Source organism: Olea europaea, chromosome 2 (assembly GCF_002742605.1).
Source record: "Olea europaea var. sylvestris chromosome 2, O_europaea_v1, whole genome shotgun sequence".
Lineage (NCBI taxonomy): Eukaryota > Viridiplantae > Streptophyta > Magnoliopsida > Lamiales > Oleaceae > Olea > Olea europaea.
This window is the reverse complement of record NC_036238.1, coordinates 29,988,319-30,009,021: the sequence shown is the minus strand read 5'-3', so window position 1 is coordinate 30,009,021 and position 20,703 is coordinate 29,988,319. Positions and strand designations below refer to the sequence as shown.

Here is a 20,703-nt window from a genome sequence, read left to right as displayed (position 1 = left end):
TTGTCAAAGAAAGAACAACCTTTACAATGGTCCACTTTTGATGACTGTGGCAACTGCATGGAAGAACTTTTTTTCTATTTATGTATATAATTTTGCGTTTTTTTGGTTCTATTTATGTGATATTGATAGAGGAAATTGTTTGTGTTTCGTACAAAAAATATTTTTAGTAAGGAATAGTAAATAGTAATGAGTAGTAGATTGTTTTTTAAATAGGGTCATGGAGCTACTCCACAGTACAAAACAATGGTCACATCAAGTTTAGTACTTGAGCAAGGTCGTGTACATAAAAATGGTTTTTGGTGCGTTTTATAATTTTCTTGCTTCCGTAACTTGTTCGATTTATCAATTAAAATTGGTATCCAAATGAAAATAAGCATGACCAAAATGAATATTATGATTTGTTTCAATCGAAAACATTCATGAATCACGGTAATATCACTGGACATCATTTTCTTGCAAAACATAACGAGCACTTCTTTGTTTGCATTAAAATGTTGTGCGTACCATGCTTCAATCAAGATGAAATGGTACATATGATTTAATGTACACAATTTTCATAAATGATAGACTAAGTGTGGGTGATACAAGCACATTTAGACTTTAAAATCATCACACTAATTGTCTTTCAAATTCAATTTGAGATATGATGAAAATAAGTCTTCATCATCGTGTATTTTGGCAGAAGATATATTTAAGTTAAAGACTTTGAACTTCAATTCAATTTGAGTGCAGGGATCAAGAATATCAAGTTTGTCATTCAACATTAACAAAAGTCCGACTACGGTATTACTTGTCAAAACCATAATGGAAGTAGTTTTGTCCTCTCTTTACTTCTATTCGCCATCTGCATAAACAAACTTTCCCCCATGCGACAGATGAATCGCAAATGATTACTTATACCCAAAATGTTGGGACTGCAACGATAAAAATTCTGCACAATCAATATGTTGACATTTAATAGAATGAAAGTGGCACTGCATAATACGTAAATCCGTACAATAGCAAAATGTCAAATCAAGGCTTTCCATCATTTTTAAATGTTCAATTTGACAGTAAAACTATATATCCCAACAGTTTATAAATGTCGGGTTCGACAGTTGAACCGTTGAAAATGTCGAGAAGCAAACGATAGTGTAGGAAACAGATTCTTCAGCACATCACATCAAGTATGATCATTAGTATTGGGCTAAATGAAAAAGGTCATGTTTGCCTTATCATTGAAGTGACATTTAATGAAAACATTATTTGGTTTGAATGGAAGAAAGCACTCAAAATGTTAATGGTAATTGGTTTGAATGGAAGAAAGTACTCAAAATGTTAATGGTAATAATCACATTTGTGAAAGATTCAAAAATAAAGAAATCAATGAATAATAGTTTTAAAATTTTCAAATAAATATGACCAGATTGTATTTAATATTTATAAAACCGTAAGTTGTAGAAGTAATATATAAATAATTTCTAATAGCTAACATCTCAAAATGGATTATGAATGCAAGAAAAAAAATCTTCTTGATCAACGAAAATGAAGAAGATTAAAAAAATTAGGGTTTGTAAGGAAAGAAGAAGAAATATTTGTTTATATTTCATTTTTTATTTCTTTTACCTTTTTTTATTAACACAAATTCATATTAATCAATATAATACACATTTATCCATATTTTTTATATATAAAATAAATTATCACATCAATATAATCAACTCCTTCAAATCAAGCATTAAATGCTAATGAAAATGTGTCATTAAGGGTAATTTGGACATTTCACGCAAAAGTTACATTTTTGCTCTCATAAAGTGAAAATGACAACTTTTTGGACCTTGTTAATATTGTGACATTTTTGAAAATTTCCCATAAGATAAACAGTTGGCTACAATACTATTTATTTTTCTGTTTTAATTTTATATTTATAAATATTTTAGAGGCATAGTAGATTTGTCAAGGCTTTTGATATCAATTAATCAAAGTGATTGTTATAGTTATACCAAGAAGAGGTTATCTTGCTTAAAATCTTGTTCGTACCGGCAATCACGCTATTGAGCCAGGCTTCTCAAAAACAGGCCAACGTACAGGCCGACGTGGCAGTTAAGGTGGGTGGGGGGGGGGGGTATGCCTTTTAAAATTCAAAACAGCACACGAACATCTCTCTCCAGAAGGAAAGAAATTTCCCAAATCGAACTCTACCTTCCCAAAACAACACACAGCCAGTTACAACACATCTCGCCGATCGTCGTCGCACGACCAACGGTCCCCGGTCGTCGTGAAAAGAAGGGGGCAACACTAAAAAGTTCTCTGTATCCCTCAATTGAAAAAATCGGAATTTTGAAATCATCCCAGGCTTTCCACCCACAGTATTCGGTCGCGTCACTCGTTGTTGCTAAACTCGCACGACCCACAGCATTTGGTCGTCGTCAAACATTCGGACACCGCATGGAAGTTGCACGCCACCGCACTCCAGTTGCATCTGGACGGGTCTCAAGACAGATGCTAAAGAGCTTGTTGATTGTTATAGAAAAAAGGAAAATCTAAAAATTGAAGAAGAAATTTCTGAAGTTTTGGGACCTCTACCAATTGAATGATGTGTTACTCAGGAAGCATTTCCTCTGCTGGTATACATGTAAAACAAATGACTGATCCCCTGACTCATGTAAATTTTCATTTAGTGGTGTATGAAAGACGTTTCCAAATTTCTTGATTTTCCACCATTTCAATTAACACCCCCTCCCCAATTTAGTGATGATAACTAATATGTGTTCCTCTAGTGGTCACATCAGTTAAATTTATTAATGAATTACTTCTGAAAAATTGAACTATGGGAGAAAAAATATGGCAATTAATGTTGCTGCTTATATTTTGTTTCTTTCATGGATCTAAATATTTGAATTGCTTATCACATTATGTTCTTTTCTTTTCCATTTGAAAAGATTATGAAATGGAACAACTGAAATCCATTGTATTTGGTGGATTTACTATCAGTTCATGATTGGCAGTAATTGAAATTGGCTATTGGTCTGTGTTGGTACAATGCCTGGAAGGAATCGTGGGTCGTTAAAGAAGAGAAAAGAGGCGAATCTAATCGTAGCTCAACTCTCCTTAACAATGCGATGAACGGCCCAGAGGAAGAAATCTTACGCATGTTCGATTCTAGAGTTCGGATCAGTGACAAAGAAGAGCTCCAAATATGGGTGAATGTGAGCGTCCGAGTGGGAAAATAACCTGTAGAAGTCAATGCAAAACGGGAAACGTCTCAATGTGTTGCATGTGTTGTATTCCAGTATTTATCTGTTGAATGTGTTGTATTCCATTAGCTATTGGATTTTGAGACTCCCAGGTTCACTTTTGATTAGCCTATGGGAGCACTTGCAGTTGTAACAAAATTATTCCATCTCTAAATGAATCTGTAACCCACATATTTATGTCATATTTGATAAAATAGATTATACACTCCACCGAACATGTTCTTAGCAATTATCAGTTTTGAAAGCAGAAATACCTCTTCTTTGGGTTACTGATAAGGCCTCCAACAAAACACATTTATTCAGTTTCACATTTGATTTCTACTGGACATTGTAGAGTCTAATTATAGTGTATGCCTAGATTGCTGGATATATTGCTGAAATGGAATCATAGTGTATGCTTAGAGTATGCCTATATTGCTAAAATGGACAACAATGGCATTTGATGCATGTTGAGTGCTAGTCATAAAAGGCCCAGAGAAGGTCAATACAGCAATTCCTAGTATCACTTGAAATACAGATTTGCTAAAAGGACATGTCATTGATTTAAACTTGGAACTTCCATTTTGTTTCCCTTCATTCACTGGGCAAAAATATTGATCATTGGTACTGCGGTTTCTATGAACATTAAAAAACTTTTATATCAAAGAAAAAAATAAAATAAAGCAACCACATATTGGCAATATCAGTAGCAACAACCCTGTAACTTAAATCAACACAAAGGGACACTACCATTTTGCATATACATGAATTCCAATTACAAGGGATAAAAATCATAGTAGAATTAATGGAGTTATATATGATGGCTCCCAATTGCAGGGGAAACTTGCCTCATCACACTCCTCTGCCAGTTTCATCAAACGAGTTCATATGGTAGAACGACAACCCTGGACCTACAATCGATTACCATATGAAATAATTAGTGATGCATTCATAAAACAAAAAACGTTCAAACTCATTAGTGAACACATAGTTATACCTTCTAAACTAGACATAACATTTTTTGTGAGTGGATGGATGAAATTTGCAGCCGATAATCATTGTAGAAGGGAGAACGTGCACTCATAGAAAACTAGACATAACATTATACCCTACTAAATATATTGTATATGGAAAACTCTTAATTTAAATAAATGTAGTTAATATTAATTGATCTCTTAAATTAAATTGACTAATTTCCTACTTTTTAGTTCTGGTAATTTAATAACAAATGTACACTCAATAAACAAGATTTGCTTTAATTTTCAGTAGGATAGTTCACTTGGTCTTATTTCTTCTTTTAAACTCTAGTTATCGCATTCTTTATTTTGATTATATTAGCCCCATCGAGAAAACGAGTGGACCTCTATCAAAACTAAAGGATAATTTAACTTTCTCATGTTGACAAAACAGAGGCAATGGGAAGAAGAAATTGGCAATAAAATTATAAATTTCCAGAAGAAATAAGCCTTTCCTTTTCGAACATCGCTGGTTATTAATAGATAAAAATAATTTTTGAAATCGATTTTAAATATAAATTCCATGTACATGACTGTAACTATCGTATTGGATTAGGCAACCTTTTTAGAGCCCTTGTTGCTAAAAAATTGTTCTATAGAATAATGTAAATACTGGAAATAAAAAAATCTTTTGAAGATGATTGAACTGTAACGAAACGCCTATAAATTAGAGCACTTAACACCAAATATGTTCTTAAAACCCAGCAAATATGTTCAACAGTGGAACCACAATAATTCAGGGAAAAACTCGAAAATGTGAAAACGAGTGAAAATCAAAGTTTACCTTTTAACTGGGTTCTGGCAATGAGTCGAAGAACCTCTGGTTACACCCGGCGTATGATTTTCTTCCCAAACGAAAATGGTGGGAACAATATTTTACAAGTTGAATAGAGGCGTGGAAATAAGATTGCTGGTCATTCAGGTCAATACCAGCTTCTTTTTCCCTCCAAAACACCTGCACGTTTGGGGGGACATGTTGGATATTGGTTAAATAAATCGAGAATTGAAAAATCGATTAAAGTTCGTATCGACTTCGGTCAAATACTCAAAAGCTCGACTCAATCCGTTTAAACAAAATTATTTGCCACTTCGTCTCTTCGGAGCCCACAAACGGGGATCGACCTGCTCGTTCAGGTCGCGGGGGTTGAGGGGGCAGCGCCCCTCGTGGGTGGTCGGGGGCAACGCCCCCGAAAGAGAATTTTGATTTCTTGGCATGTATTGAAGGGTATATTTGGCATTTCGAAAACCAATATCGGATGAATGAGAAATAAAGAAAAAGGACGAAAATTAGTGAATAGACACCTTTTCATAAAGGTGCATTGTTTGGAAAGGGTGCATGGTTTGGCCTCAACCATTTCGTCCACACCCTTTCATGGTCTATAAATAAGACCCTTTGGGTGTCCTATTCCACACAATTTGATATGCAAAACGTCTCTCATCCTCTCTTCTGTCCAAAATCAAAAATCATTTCATTTATTTTGATTTTCTTTCATTTCATCCTTGGAGTACATAAGCTTAAATTTGGTTCGTTGTACTTGTGTTTTGGAGTGCTACAAACACAAGTGTAGCCGTTGTATCTTGGGAGTCGATTGCCGAAATCCGTAAGCACCGTTGCGGGGCAAATTCGACTTAAGGACAAAGAGTCCAACTCTTGTCTCGGCTTTGTCACCATCATTATACTTATTTCGGCGTCACTATTCACAAAAATCATCCAACAGGACAGTAGGGCTGTCAGTGTGGTCCACATTTGCAGGCTTTCCCTCCAATATTGACGCCAAGTTGGCAATTTCAAAAGCCTATATTCAACCCTGTTTTTCAGCCTGTGCGAGTAGCTTTATTCTTTGAAATAATAGACATTATTTAAGAAAATAAAAAGTGATGGACAAAGTCCAATTTCTATCTAAAAGCACGTCGCTATATATTAAAACACAGGAAAATTCGAAAATTTTCCAATATACATAGAAAAATAAAATTAATTCGTATTATTTGAATCAACTTTAGACATAATAATTAATATCACGTTTGATTAATAATGGTCGTCTACCGCCCCCAGGGCACATCTCCAAGTGGTAAAAGGGGAGAGTGGAGAAATTCAGCTTTACTTGAGACTGTTGCATTAAGGGTTCGAATCCTGAAATATGGATTTGACTCTTGGGTAAGTGCAAGTGTACAAGCGGCCTTCCACCCTATACTCTTGGAGGCATAACCTGCGATTTACCACCCTCACGATGTTTCAGGGTAGGGGTCGTAGAGGACCCTTAAGGTTAGGGTTTAACTTTTTATTTTTTTAATAATGGTCGTCTACCGACCAACCTAACATGTGATTGACGCGGATTTACATGTCCCACTGGCCCCACCACAAACACGCCATCATAATTCCGTGTCCTACTAACCACCGTAAAGATCATCATAACCGATTCTTCCGCCGTTGATCTCCTCCTTCCATAAAAGACAATGATAATAAGAATTTAAATGGTGGGGCCTACAATGGCCCACCATTTATGACCCAACACCTGTTCTTATCCTTACTGGCCGCCCACCAGCTACAGTCCATAGTTATGGATATTGTACTACAGTTACAGCGCAATGTACAATGATTTGGATGGGGAAGTTTTAAGGCTTGTTTGCTACAGTGCTCGCACACTAAGAAAAGTTCTTTATATTTGAATTTAAAACAAAAGTTGAGCGTGAGATTCCAAACAATCCCTTAATTTGGGGCTTTTAGGCGAGTCAATCAGTGGGCAGGTTCGGGTAAACTTTCGCGCCTAAGGCTCGGTCACCGAACCTTGTAGGCCTGTACGCTGGCCTATAAATTAAGCTTATGCCTAGCCAAGGTGACTCATTGCTCCTAACGCGTTCCCCAGAGGTTCCACGAACACAGAGATTTTCTTTACTAGCAGGTTCAGTCTTTGATTAATAAATTTCAATTTTTTGATTTTTATTTTGCTAAACTTCGTTTTGCTGATCTGAGCGTTACGCTGATTTTATTCGCTAAATTTGATATTTGTTTAGAAAATGAGATTTAAGAAAACTAACTTCCGATCTTAACAATTGTTGCTTGAGATCTGTGTTATCCATGGTATTTTTTGATCCTGAATTTGTTGTAGGAATAAAACAAGAACTTCGTGAAAAAAAACTACGCCTTTTATTGAGAACGAAACCAGAATCTCATTTAAATAGAGTTTTCAAATGTTTATCTGTGATTTTATGTGCTTATTTTTCTCGCTTTTTTTTTTTTTTGGGTTCTAGATTTGTAGAAAAATTTAGATCTATAAGGTAGGATGTCGAACAAGTAATGAAAAAATTTTATTTGTTGTGTTTAGTTGCAAATGGAAAATTTATTTTAGAAACGTATTTAGGAGAAATGAGGTTCAAGCAATAATTCCTTTCTATTTTTATCATTTTTAAATTATGATCTAACAACTTTGAAGTCGAATCCCAACCCTGATTAGGGAAAATGAGGTCCAAACATTATTTTTCTTTCTGTTTTGATGATTTTTAAATTGTGTCTTACGAATTTGGAAATTCGGTTGACCTAAATAATGAAGGAAAATTGAGGTACAAATATCATTTTGCTTACGATTTTGATGGTTATTATATTTGAAACTTTTGGAATTTGAATGCTGGCTTGGTCAAGGGATATGTATACCTTTTTCTACTATACATCTTCCTTGTCTTTGTTGCAATTCAGTATTCTTGTAGGGTCTTAATGTTGAATACTAATGCAAGGTAATGTTTTCTCCATCAGTTAGTTTGGATTTGATTAGAAAACAAGAATGGCTCTGGTATCTGGTAGAAGGTCAGCACTTAATCCGAATGCTCCTGTGTTCATTCCGGCATCAATGCGCCACGTGGAGGACTTCTCACCGGAGTGGTGGAATTTAGTGACAACCTCAACTTCGTTCCGTGACTACTGGATTAGCCAGCACCAGGGAGATGATATCTTCGGCGAGGAGAGTGATGATGTTGCTGATTTGTTGCCTGATACCATTGACCTCGGTGTTGATGAGGATATCCTCAATATGGAAGCTCAGTTTGAGGAATTTCTCCAGTCTTCCGAGTATGGGCAGGGGAATTTCTCGGCTCACTCTGCCTTCGAGGAAATGCCTGAAAATGGTACTTCCTATATCTATATATGCCTTTTGGTTATTCATTTAGTGAATTTGATTAAATTACAAATTAAAGCCAATGAATTAATTGGTCGTGGAGCATAATGATAATAACATTCAGTATATTGACTTGCTAAATTTCTATATATGAAGTGGAAAAAAGTGATTATACATATTAAAGGCTTGTTTGGTACTGATTATGAGAATTATTTTTTGTCCTTTGATAGAAAAGTGGGTCCTCTCGTGAGTGAAGATGTTAAAAATGACGGTGAAATAACGATAAGAAAATTGATTTTTTAAGGTGAAAAATTGTTGCCAAATGGGGGCTAGATGCTCTTTGTGCTTGCTGATTCGTTGTTGTTTGATGCTCAACAGCTGGTGTGGTAGTAACACGAAAATTTACCTTAAAATTTGTGAAAGTTTAGAAGAAAAAAAGGAGGAATTTTGTCATCTGTCCCAAAAGAAAAGATGGGAATACAGATTTGCTTGAAACAGTTCTTAGATAACTCTTTTACTCCTTTTGATTATCGCCCGAGACCTCTTTCTTTACCGGCTTTCTCTGGATTATTGGAGAGCAAGGTTCACCGAGCAAAATTTGAAATTTTTTAAGTCTGAAAGCTTTTGGAAGCGGTTTTGAGATGTCATTTTATTGCAATTTTTATGCCTAAATGATATTTTGTAGTAGTTCACTGTAATTTTGGCATGGATGTCAGGTTTAGGAAAGGATGCTGAGGCATTGATCAAGAAATTAAACCTATCGAAAGAGAAGGGTCCCAGGTCTCCGAGGAAACTAGCTGCAAAGCACTGGGAGAAGCCAGCCAAGCACATTAGCCCAAAATGCAGCCCCCGTGTTATCCAGCAGCCCCGTTGAATTGTTGTTATTAGATTGCAGCAAAGCAGTGTCTGTTTCTTGTAACTTTCTGTATAGAGCAAGGTTGTAACTCTCCTTTACTTAGCCTTGTTCATAGTCTAACTATCCGTTTTTAGCTCGAGTATGAAAACTTATGAGAAAATGTAAAAAATATGTAGAACAAGTATTCAGACAAGAAATGAAAAAGAAGTCATTTTAGTTCTGGTTAGATGGTAAGTGCAATGATTCACTGGCGAGGTCTCTGATACAAGTACAGTTGATTCTTTGTCATTGCGAATATTTCTATAACAAATGATTTCTTGATAGAATAGAATCGCTGCCGAATGCAAATGTCATGTTTTGGTGTTTGCATATCGTTTTGTGAAGTGTCCTTTGAAACCGAAGGTTGGTGATTAATGTAGCGTTTTGAGTGACATTTTGCCTGTGACTTTTTGCCCGCAGTGTTGGCCTTTTCTTGCATTTTAGATGCGGTTTTATGGTTAAAAGATGTGTAGGTGAGTCGAGGGGACTAGGTTTGGGATTTGGTTGAGACAGGTTGGGGCACCCCCTTAGAATGTGGTTGACTGTCGGGAGTCAATATTACTTATTCTTGATTAATTAAAATCTTTAGATGGTGTTTGGGAACTATTTTTATGTAAAAATATATTTTGAAATAGTGAATTAATAGGAAATGTGTGGTTGAAAAATAAGGATTTTTTTTATTTACATGTAATATTATTTTAGTGAAAAATGTGTGGTTGAAAAGAAGAGAGAAAAATACATTTTGAAGAAAATTGGTACCAAACGGGGCCTTAGTACGTTGATGACAACAAAATATGCTTAACCTTCAATGAATTGCAACAGTGACAAAACAAATTGCCTCTTGTAGCACGGACTGTTTACAATATTTGAACGAAACAAAAAAGAACTAGAAATTGAGAGATCCACTCTTCTACTTGTTTCAACTTTAAATGAAGAGCAATTCCGTATTTAAGAGTCTATGCGAATAACGTAGGGAGTGGAATAAGACATTTTGCTATCCTTGAATCTTTATCTACTCTAAGTAATTTTTTTTTTTTTATCTAACCAAAAAATTAATATAAAATTTATTGAATTCTACCATGCCAGGCCTGTTATTTTTCTTAATTGACTCGTTGGGGCACCCCAAATTCGTATTCACGAATGTCATCTTACACTAAACTAAACAATGTTTGCATGAAATTTTAGTAGTATTGGATATCATTCAACATTTTTGTTTTTGTTTTTTGTTTTTCCTGAAAATTCATATAAGAATGGTTCAAATTTGATATGAATGATGTTATAAAATCATTATAGGCACTAAATTTTGTTGGTTCATGTAGCTAGGTACGGACAGTCAATTTGAGAATCTAGGAATGAATAGGGATCCTTGTCAATATAAAAATAATACATAGCAAGAGTTTTATCCCTTTCTCCCACTAAATATAGGTATCTGATACAATATAGTAGTACTAAACGAATTGAACTTGATATGAATGATGTTATTAAGCCATTATTGGCACTAAATCTTGTTGTTCTATGTGTATACTCTAGTGTAATATTCTTATTTGAATAATTATACATCGTCATCATTTTAACTTAGAGGTTTGACCTCACGCTTTATTAATAAACATTTTAGAATATTGTTGCTATACTAACCTCAAGATCGAACACTATGAAAAATAAGATCAAATCAAACACATAACCACCGTAATTCACGGGAAACATGATGATTTATAATCATTGCTACAGCGCTTCACATTACCACCAATTATTCCTAACATAGTAGATGGTAGTGATGACATAACCTAATTTCCAACCAATTATAAACAAGTAATGATTATCCAGACGTGAACCATCATTACCTGATGTCATAGCTGCAACGTTTGCATCGTGATGATTTGCATGGTCGACCTCAATGACCAATCAAGAAACCGTAACTCTGATGGTGGCACGCATTTTCAGGTCAGTACTGTAATTAAAATGACGTTAAACGTCAAATTATGTGATTTTTCAGCCTATAAATAGGGACAAATGGTCCCCTTTAAAGGCAGAGCTAAGAGATTGAGCAACAAACAAGCCCAAATGTCGCCTTAATGCAATGACTTTTTAAACTTTGATTCGATTCCAACAATACTCAATAAAATTTTCCTTTAAATTGATCTAATCTTGCCACATCATTTTTAATAATCAACAATCTCACTAAAATACAATAATATTGTTTTTTTAATAACTCGAAATCTTTATTACTCTATTATTGTATATTTGGTAAAACTGATGAAAAATTGTTTGGAGCACCAACAATGTAACATATTGTGACCGTTTTGCTTAACCCCACGTTTTCAATTTTCAACAGCCCATTCACTCATACCTATACCAAGACGTGGGAGTTCATGACAGTTTCCACGTGTACAAATTTCACACGTGGCACAAAAATTCCATGCAAGAAACAACACGTATCACTTGCTCACAACCCACAAAACATGCTATGAATGTCACCAATTTTCTTCCCTTTGATCATAAATACTGGAAAAATTCAGACAACGTATGCAGAAGTAAACTGCTAATAATGTCTCTCAAATCAAGTTCAAATTTGTCTCCTCCGTGGCAAGTTCTTGTTCTTGTTGCAAATCATCTTGACCCAAAAACCCTAGCCATAGCCTCTTGTGTATGCAAATCATGGTCCATTTCCATGTCTTCGGACCACCTATGGCAACCCATTTGCGCCGCCCAGTATCCTTCTCTCTGCACCCTCCATGCCGCCGCCAGTGCGGCCGTGTCGTACCTCAAGTTATACACCTTAGGGTACATGTCCGAAAAACGCAGGGTCCGAAAGCCTCTCAAGCCCAATCTTTCTTTACAAGATATATTCTTTGCTATTGATATTAACAACAAGAGTTCGTGCATTGCTACAACGATTAAGCCGGGTTGCGAACTCGAGGTGGACAAGAATGGCGTTTTCCGGTTCGATATCGACGTCAAGAGAGATAAATCGGTGGCATTCGACCCGACGGATAATTTGAGAATTACGTGGAATGTGGTTATGAAGGGTTTTGAGAGTGTGTTCACTATGATGGAATGTAGAGGGAAGGGGAATTTTGTTTTGGGGTTGCAAGGGTGGTTTTCGAAGGAACTGCCGCTTCCGGGGTGTTGCTTGAGCGGCGGCGCTAGTGGGCTGGTGGCGGACTTGAGGTTGGGCTTGAGAATAAGTGGCGGCAAGGTGGTGGTGGAGAAAATGAGTGTAGGGGTTTTGAGTGTAGTGAGTTGGAGGTATGTTTGGGTAGATGATGTTCTTAGGTATTTGCAGCATTTTCTTTTGCCCTAATAGTAATATATAGCAATTGTGTAACTAATTTCTTTTTTATATCAATAAAAATACAAATAAAAATATAGATATTAAGTTCAATTTGATTCACCTTAAAAAATTGTTTTAAGTTTAGTAATTAAAGTTAATGATTAATTCGTAAATTTTTATCCACATATTTAATTAATTTTTATTAATTAATAAAACTATATCTCCATTTGACATAAATTAAAATATAATTTTTACTAAATTCAATGTCAACAGATTTTTTAATTCATAACTTTTCAATCATATATTTCACTAATTTTTATTAAAATTTGTTAAAATTTTGATTGATTTTAACGTTAATAAAGGGCTATAAATGAAAAATAAGTTAATTGTTAATAAATTTATTAAAAAAGAAAAAATAATAAAATAACTGCCAGTTTAAGTGACTAAGCTATTTTGAAACAAAAAAAAGTTGAATTACTAACTAGAAAATTTTCTACTTCAATGATTAAGGCTACGTTTGATTCACATTTTAAAAAAAAAATATATTTTTAAATACTGATTTGTTATCATTTCAATCACATATTATTTAAGAAAATAATATTACACATAAATCTAAAATTTTTCTTTATTTTTTAACAAAATATTTTCCATCAATACACTATTCAAAAATGCATTTTTACGAATATAATGTGGCTCAAACAAGGGCTAAGTTAGTTTTTAGGTCTTTGGTGGGCTTTTCCTGTACCCGAGGCAGTTCCCGGCCCACAGCCCACATATAAATTAGAGACATTTCCTCATTTCCTCTCCACATTTCGAAATGGCGCGGAGAAAAACCTCTAAGCTTCCCGCTTCCACTCCCATCCAAATCGGTGAAAAAGATAGCACTTTTTTTCCCCCCCAAACAATTTTGTAGAAAAATGTAATTTTTTTATTTTAATTTTAGCTACTATTTTCCTTCGATAATCCAGGGAATTGTGAAGTCATTGTGGAAACAAAAAATTTCAAATCCGAATTGAATGAAAATAGTCTCCAAATTTCTCTCTCCAGAAATGCCAAAATCAAAATTTCAGGTAATGAATTTGTTCTTAAGTAATTTATTTTATTATTTATAATTTTTCTGTTCCATTTTTATAATGATTGAGATTGATTGTGTTATTGCTTGTGGCAGTGGTGGAAGACACGAATAATAAAAAGAAAAAAATGGATTTCCGGTGTCAGGAGGTAGAGCAAAGTGGTATGGCATTTAATTGTTATATTTTTGTATATTTTGAATTTTTTTCCTTTTTGAGTTCTGTAAATTGTAAAATGCTATTGGCTTGTATGATTTGTAAGATGTGTTTGAATTATATAAACTGTTCAGGTGATTGTTATTTCGTGCTGGTTAATCCAAAAGATTCAGATGTTCAGACCAAGCCTCTCATTCAGGTATTTTCTAATTAACATGACGATTCCATGTGTGTTTGAGCATATGTATGATTTATGATACATTTTAATGTGTAGCTTTAGTGAATAAGACATTATCACGGTATCTCATTTTCATCACAAATTTTTTGCTTGTCATATTGAATTTTCTGTAATACATGTTTAAAATGTTGCTCAAATAACCTAAACTCTAGTCTATTGAGGATACACAGGGGGTTCTGCTGCTTATCGCATTCAAATGGACCCTTATGTGAGTCTTTCTCCACGTAAATTCACCTAGAGAGAGGCTTAGCTCATCTATGCAGATGACATGTATTCGTTCTGGTGTCTATTTCTGTTCTTATAGAATGAAAAGAGCATATGTTGAGATATTTTATGAGGTTTCGGATATCATTCTTACTTCTTGGTTTCTTTATTCAGCAATATTTTATTTGCAAGAATTTCAGCTGTTTAATTTTGTCTTTTATGATAATGTAACTATGATACCCTTCTCTAGTTCAGTGGTGCTTAGTGGAACACTTTTAAGTTGTGAATTCAAAGTTATTTCCCTTGTTATGTATGATGCACATTTTTTGCAGGAAGTGCTGCAAATATACTCAAAAGAACTACCAGCGATGAATTATGCTGCTAATACCGGCAAGCAATCGATGTTCCTCGAAAGATGCATATCAAATGGGTAAGATTCTTTCCGTGCTCTATCTTCTGATTGCTTGGCTAAAATTGCATTGTGAACTCAATAGTCATCATTCAATGTACTTCAAGGCTGCTTATTGCTCACTACTGCTGCCCCAGGAATGCTTTTGACCCAATTCTACTGTATATGAACTGTACAAATTTACAAAATGTTAAATTAACATTTTATTTATTTTCATTAATATTGATGTTATAATCATTAGCAAGTTGAATCAGCTTCTCTCTCCTGAGCAAGTATCTGGTTGCTTATTGATACAGGAAGTATTGCACATTAGCTTTGACTCTGAAGGGTGATGATTTTTTTGGAAAGGTATGCTATCCTCAGCCACAATATCAATGCTTCTCACCTAAAGTTCTTTGGTTAAATAGTAAAACATTCCACCCGAGGTTTATCATCAATTTTTTGTCAATATTTAAAACAGCAGTAGCTTGTGTCGAAAGAACTAGTGGGAGATTATGCATGTTGATATAACACATACACGATACATTTCGAGAGGGGAAGAGAAAACATTGTGCAAGTTACATTTGCAACTACATGCATAAAATTAAGTGCAGGGAATCTCAATATCTTTTATTTTTATTCTGTGTCTGAGTCTCTAAGATGCACCCAATCTCTTCCCTTTTACATTATCAATTCTTGAAGACTTCTGTATAGTAAGATACACCATAAGTTGATTAGTGATGTGTCATACTTCTTTGTTTTCCCCATCTCTCTCATTTTTTTTCCTGCTTCCCTTTTCATTTTATTTTATGTTTTTTATGTTTCCCGATAATTTCTTCCAAACATTGCTTGATGTGCCTCCTAGAGTCCTCAATAAGACCCAATTGTGTTTTGGTTACGAAATATAGTTTGCGTACTATTCCTTGGTCATCAAGCTGAAACACACTCCAAATCCTTTTATTTTCCCCCCCCAAAAAAAAAAAAAAAAAAAAAGGATACAATATTCTAATTTCCTGACTTTCCTGTCTTCCATTTCATAATCCCATATTCGATGTAAATTGTTAAGTGAAGGACTACATCCTGACCTTGTGCTTTTTGAATGATCCCTATGGGAATACTCCCCTGGGATTTGACCTAATATAAAGCATAGTTCAAGCTATTCAGTGACATGCAAAAAATGCCAACACTTGAAAAAAAAAAATTCTGCTGCGATCTTAATAATGAAGTTGTACCATTTACTAAATAAAATGTGTCTATTGGATTCAGAATTCTTTATATGAATTATGAATGCTTGTATATATTTGATTTTCTATAATTACAATGACATTCAAGTATTAATCTTCCTAACAACTCCTTCAAGTTTCTAAATTTCAGTCTATATTTTAATCCGTCAGCTATTTTAAAGGTAAAATTGTGGAAACGCTGTTTAGTTCAATGTGCTTATATTTTTATTCCTTGATTTTGATAGGTTATTGCTGCACTAACTTATCAAATAATTCCGGCTGACACGCAGTATGCAGAGATTCCTCTTGCTGCTGTTAGTTCAATCTATCAACGCAAGGTTGTTCTATATTCTGCTTGTTTTAACAGAATTTGGCAAGAAGTATTTTTGAATCTGCTGGCATATAATACAACCCTGCCTGATTGTTTCCAATTGTAGATTTAGTGCCAGTTGAAATGTAGCAACTTCAACTTTCTTTTGTCGTATTGACGAGATCTCAGAATATACCTTAGACTGAGTGATGAATTATATGAGATTGTTTCTATGTTAGGGCTTTGTTTTTAAATTCCTTTAAAATTGAAATCTCTTTAAAATTGAAATCTCCACTAGGATAACTTTCCATTATCCAAAATTTTCTTTGTACTAAATGTTGAATTACTTGACCTAAATGCTTAAGCCTCTAGAAGCCACATGTATCTACTGTCTTCAACATGTTCCCTTGTGTGTCTGGGTTCATTTTTTACCATTAAAGCTTTGCACGTGCACAATTTTTTAATAAATGGGTGGTTGTGAAACTTGAACTCAGGACCTTTATTTACTTTGATGCTATGTTGGACAACTTGATTTAAAAACTTAAACTGTTAAAGAAGGATTACATGTATTATTTAAATATATTCTTAAATACTTAAATCCTTGAAATATTCCGTTTAAATTCTTTTTACATGCTAATCTTATTCAACTGTTGTATCATTGACACAATTTGAGGAACTTTCAGGGGATTGGCCATTTATTATACACTGAATTGAGAAAGAGACTTCAGAGTGTAGGCATTCACACTGTCTTCTGTTGGGGAGACGATGAGTCCAAAGGATTTTGGCTAAAACAGGTATGTATTAACTGGTGCTTGCTTGAAATTGGTTCCAGAACTGTTGTTCCAATCCCTAGATTTAGTTTTCCTAATGTGCACAAATGTCCCCATCAGCAATACCTTTCTGGAGTAATTCTTTGTCATTTTATAAAAGAATTAAGATTGAGTATGATTTTTTTACTAGTTTTATCATTTGTTTCCTTTATAATTTGTTGTATAATCTGGCATCTTCAATGTAATAGATAGATAAGTACACTGCACAGGCACGTTGGAGTTGGGGAAGGGGGTTGGGTGGGGATATCAACAATAAGCCCATTGTTTGGCCCCCATTAAATTCCATTACCTTACATTTTATTTTTCTCTCTCCTATTTTTAACCACACTATCTTCCATAAAATAACATTACACGTAAATCAAAAACTTTTTCTTCTTTTTCAATCACTCATTTTTCAAAAAAATATTATTCCATGCCAAACAGGGGCTAAGTTTTGTTGGCATCTATATAAAATTTATTAAGTGGCTGGTCACACATTAGCACTAGGGTTAGTTCTATGTCTGATGAATTAGTAGTCACGCTTCCCATATTATTGTCCCAGCACCATTGCATTTTATTCACCAAATGGAGTGGAGAAAAAGGATTCATATAGCTATCCCAAATTTTATTGGGAATAGGGTTACCTTGTTGTTATTGTTGCTGTTTGCAATTTGCACTATTGCATTTCATTTTTGTGAAGTTGAAAAAAAAATTGCAGGGTTTTGTAGCAATTGGTAAGGTAGACACAAAAGGTAAAGCTCGCAGACTACCTATTAAAGCAGATATTCGAAGAGCATTATGCTTTCCTGGCGGTTCAACTCTCATGGTTACTCATCTTAGCAAGGATAATTCACCTAACTATTCAAAGTATCTAAGGCTGTCAATCCCAATAAAGCCTCCTGGGGAATATTGCCCATCCAAAATTGTTGAAAACCAAAAGCTAAGAAGTATTGAAGAAAGCCATAATTATCCCAACGAAGCAAATAGGAGAGAATGTTCTCAGACTGGGAAATTGGTCATTGAGAGGTTTTCTATGGACGGTATGTGAAATATGTGTATAAGAATATATACATGCACTTGTATTTTCTTCTTGTTTCATCACATCGAAATGCACAAACAGTTTTTTGAGCATAAGTGAGGGAGTGAGATCTTTTACTTTGTTCTCTTAGTTAAAATACTTTGCTACCAGTGTAAGGGATGATTATGTAAATTAACTTATTTCTAACCTAAAACATCAGTAGTTATTTAAAAGTCGGGCACTAAGGCTTTTTATTTCATTGTAGATGCAAATACTGATTATGCAGTGCAATTGTTAAAACATTTGTTCGCTCTGAATTGGTTATATTCTATATTTTATGATCTGTTATAGGTTGCAAACATGCAGATCTTGTGCCAACAGTGGGCCACCATAGTCCCGGTAATGGTTCTGGACTAATTAAAAGTGGAAGTGAAGCTGGTTTGGAGCAATGCTCTTGCTCGGAGCTGGGAACCAAGAAAAGATTATGGGAAGCCTCATATACCTCACTGAAGTCAAAAAAAGTTAAGGGTGCTCATGTAATTGACTGTCAGTTGGGTTCTGATGATTCTGTTCCAGGGAGGGATGGAAGAAATGATTGTTGTTTTAATAATAATAGTTACCCAGCAATTTCCGGGGGAAAATTCTCCAATGACATTTTTCCAAACAAAGATGGTAAAGCTTGTAAAGTCACTATTGAAGATTGTGGTGCACTGGAGGTTCCGTCAAGTGTACTTTCATTTAGAATTATACTGATGAATATTGCTGACGATAACAAGAAGTCAAATCTGACAAAGGTATTGTCTAATTTTGTATTTGTCAATCTCAAACTGATCTTCTGGAGATTTCCACATTTTGCCAAATCCATTACTGTCAGCATGGTTCTTTATTTATGTCAAGGTCATAGCAATTAATTGATATAGAGCTGGGATGAATCAGATGTTTTGATTTCTTTATCCTGCCCACGACCTTGAAAATACCATGATTTTCTGATTTGTTTTGTACAGTTTTTAAGATATCACGATTTGGAAGATATGGGAAACACTGTAAATTCCATGCTCATTATAATTGAGAACAATCACGGAATTTGTTTTTGTCCTTATTAATTAGTTTGATGCCCATTTTTTGTTTCGCTCTTTTTCACATCAAAATGAGAAAAATAAAAAAATATCACATCTGGTTCGAAGTTTCACCGGCAATCATCTTAACCTGAAATGACTTTACAACAAAATATTCTTACAGTAGTTTCTCTTTTTTATTTCCTTAATAGAAAATTTATTTTACTGTTGTAGATAATCGAAGACCTTGGTGGACTTGTTACTTCTGATGGAAGTGTAAGCACTCATGTTATCACTGGAAAATTGAGAAAAACTTTAAATTTCTGCACCGCTCTCCGTTCAGGGTCAGTTTTTCTCTTTTTCACTATTCTTTCTAAATGAAAAGTAATTGATTTTATTTTCTAATTTTCATGATATATTTCAATGCAGGGCTTGGATAGTCTCTCCAAGTTGGTTAAAAGAAAGTTTCCGGAAAGGCAGATTTGTCGGTGAGTAACATTTGCTGCTTTTCGTATATACTTAAATAGTCTAACAACGTTAAATGTGTAATGGAATTTCACTTCTTACTCTGCAGATGAAATGCCCTTCACTTTAAAAGATGAAGAATACGAGACGAAGTACAGAACAGAGCTCAAATGTGCAGTTCTTAGAGCTAAAACACGTCCCCGAGCATTGCTTAAAGGTCTTGATATATGTCTTGCAAATCACGTGCAACCCCCAGTAGCTACACTGTCGGCCATTGTTAAGTCTGCTGGAGGAAATGTAAGTCATCTCAAAGGTTTTTCTATAACGTAGATAGATGGTATATGACTAGACAATAGTAAAAAAAAATTGTCGTCTTGTTGAGCGTGGCATACCACGTCCTAACAGCTTCTTTTGGTAACATCTAGAGAAACTCAACTGGACTCAATCTGATTTATTTTTCTGGTGGGGGTAGATAGATGGTATATGACTAGACAATAGTAAAAAAAAATTGTCGTCTTGTTGAGCGTGGCATACCACGTCCTAACAGCTTCTTTTGGTAACATCTAGAGAAACTCAACTGGACTCAATCTGATTTATTTTTTGGGGGGGGGGGGGGGGGAACAGGTTATTAGAAGAGTGGACAAAGTGAATGAAGCAACAAAAACTATCTTTATAGCAAGTGAAGAGGACATGGAGGAAGCTCTATTGGCTGTAAAGAAAGGGATTTGGACATTTAGCAGTGAGTGGCTCATGAACTGTATTATGAGGCAAGAACTTGATTTGGAGGCCCCTCAATTCGCAGAATCCCTTTAATTTCTTGGAAATATGTGAATGCATTTCAGGAATGTGAAAATTGGAAACATTTTCGTTTTGGCAGTTTAAAATATTTATAGGTGGGTTGTTATGAAATGATATGAATGAAGTGCTTACTTAAAATTAATCATGCTACAATTATAGAAAATTTTGATAGAAAACTTTGATAGACATCATATGGCGAGAATTGATTGGAAGATGGATAGTGAAAAAAAAAATTTACATTTAAAAATCAAAAATGTATTTTTTACATTTACGAATTTTTTTATCAAGAGTAAAACGTTGTTCAATTTACACCACTATTTTGGTCTTTTAAAACGCTTGTTCTTCAACTGCTCCATTTATAATTTTATATTTGGCTGCCCAAAATGGAAACCTCCGGTTGTCTGCAATTAAGAAGTTGGTTCGAGGTTGATTGTTCGAGCTAAATTTAAAGAACTCATTGCATTAA

General features: G+C 34.6%; 3 protein-coding genes across 5 annotated transcripts; all 3 read left to right on the top strand.

Moving 5' to 3' along the window:
• Window positions 1–6,993: 6,993 nt before the first annotated feature.
• LOC111370369 (protein EARLY RESPONSIVE TO DEHYDRATION 15-like) lies at window positions 6,994–9,419 on the top strand. The gene is made up of 3 exons (XM_022992048.1): window positions 6,994–7,131; window positions 7,980–8,347; window positions 9,054–9,419. The coding sequence occupies exons 2-3, from the start codon at window positions 8,008–8,010 to the stop codon at window positions 9,209–9,211; spliced, it is 498 nt and encodes a 165-aa protein (XP_022847816.1). The 5' UTR covers window positions 6,994–7,131; window positions 7,980–8,007; the 3' UTR covers window positions 9,212–9,419.
• A 2,195-nt stretch (window positions 9,420–11,614) lies between these two features.
• On the top strand, window positions 11,615–12,558 carry LOC111376491 (probable F-box protein At5g04010). Its single transcript, XM_022999453.1, has one exon. It carries the CDS (start codon window positions 11,649–11,651, stop codon window positions 12,531–12,533), a length of 885 nt encoding a protein of 294 aa, XP_022855221.1. The 5' UTR covers window positions 11,615–11,648; the 3' UTR covers window positions 12,534–12,558.
• A 746-nt stretch (window positions 12,559–13,304) lies between these two features.
• Window positions 13,305–20,379, top strand: LOC111370352. 3 transcript variants are annotated; one of them, XM_022992031.1, is made up of 14 exons: window positions 13,305–13,372; window positions 13,472–13,573; window positions 13,672–13,737; window positions 13,864–13,928; window positions 14,504–14,601; window positions 14,877–14,928; window positions 16,028–16,120; window positions 16,776–16,886; window positions 17,620–17,941; window positions 18,286–18,713; window positions 19,209–19,318; window positions 19,404–19,462; window positions 19,549–19,736; window positions 20,064–20,379. In XM_022992031.1, exons 1-14 carry the CDS (start codon window positions 13,321–13,323, stop codon window positions 20,250–20,252), a joined length of 1,935 nt encoding a protein of 644 aa, XP_022847799.1. In that variant the 5' UTR covers window positions 13,305–13,320; the 3' UTR covers window positions 20,253–20,379. The 3 variants fall into 3 exon arrangements, with proteins under 3 accessions (XP_022847799.1, XP_022847792.1, XP_022847805.1); XM_022992024.1 differs by having other exon boundaries at window positions 18,271–18,713; XM_022992037.1 differs by lacking the exon at window positions 16,028–16,120 and having other exon boundaries at window positions 18,271–18,713.
• Window positions 20,380–20,703: the final 324 nt, after the last annotated feature.

What these genes read in the sequence shown, in the direction of transcription:
- LOC111370369 (XM_022992048.1), top strand. Translation starts at nt 8,008, where the DNA reads ATGGCTCTGGTATCTGGTAGAAGGTCAGCACTTAATCCGAATGCTCCT. An exon ending in CGAGGAAATGCCTGAAAATG is followed by an intron (nt 8,348 to 9,053) that starts GTACTTCCTATA and finishes CATGGATGTCAG; the next exon opens with GTTTAGGAAAGGATGCTGAG.
- LOC111376491 (XM_022999453.1), top strand. Translation starts at nt 11,649, where the DNA reads ATGCAAGAAACAACACGTATCACTTGCTCACAACCCACAAAACATGCT.
- LOC111370352 (XM_022992024.1), top strand. Translation starts at nt 13,321, where the DNA reads ATGGCGCGGAGAAAAACCTCTAAGCTTCCCGCTTCCACTCCCATCCAA. An exon ending in GTGATGATTTTTTTGGAAAG is followed by an intron (nt 14,929 to 16,027) that starts GTATGCTATCCT and finishes TGATTTTGATAG; the next exon opens with GTTATTGCTGCACTAACTTA. An exon ending in TGAGAGGTTTTCTATGGACG is followed by an intron (nt 17,942 to 18,270) that starts GTATGTGAAATA and finishes GATCTGTTATAG; the next exon opens with GTTGCAAACATGCAGATCTT.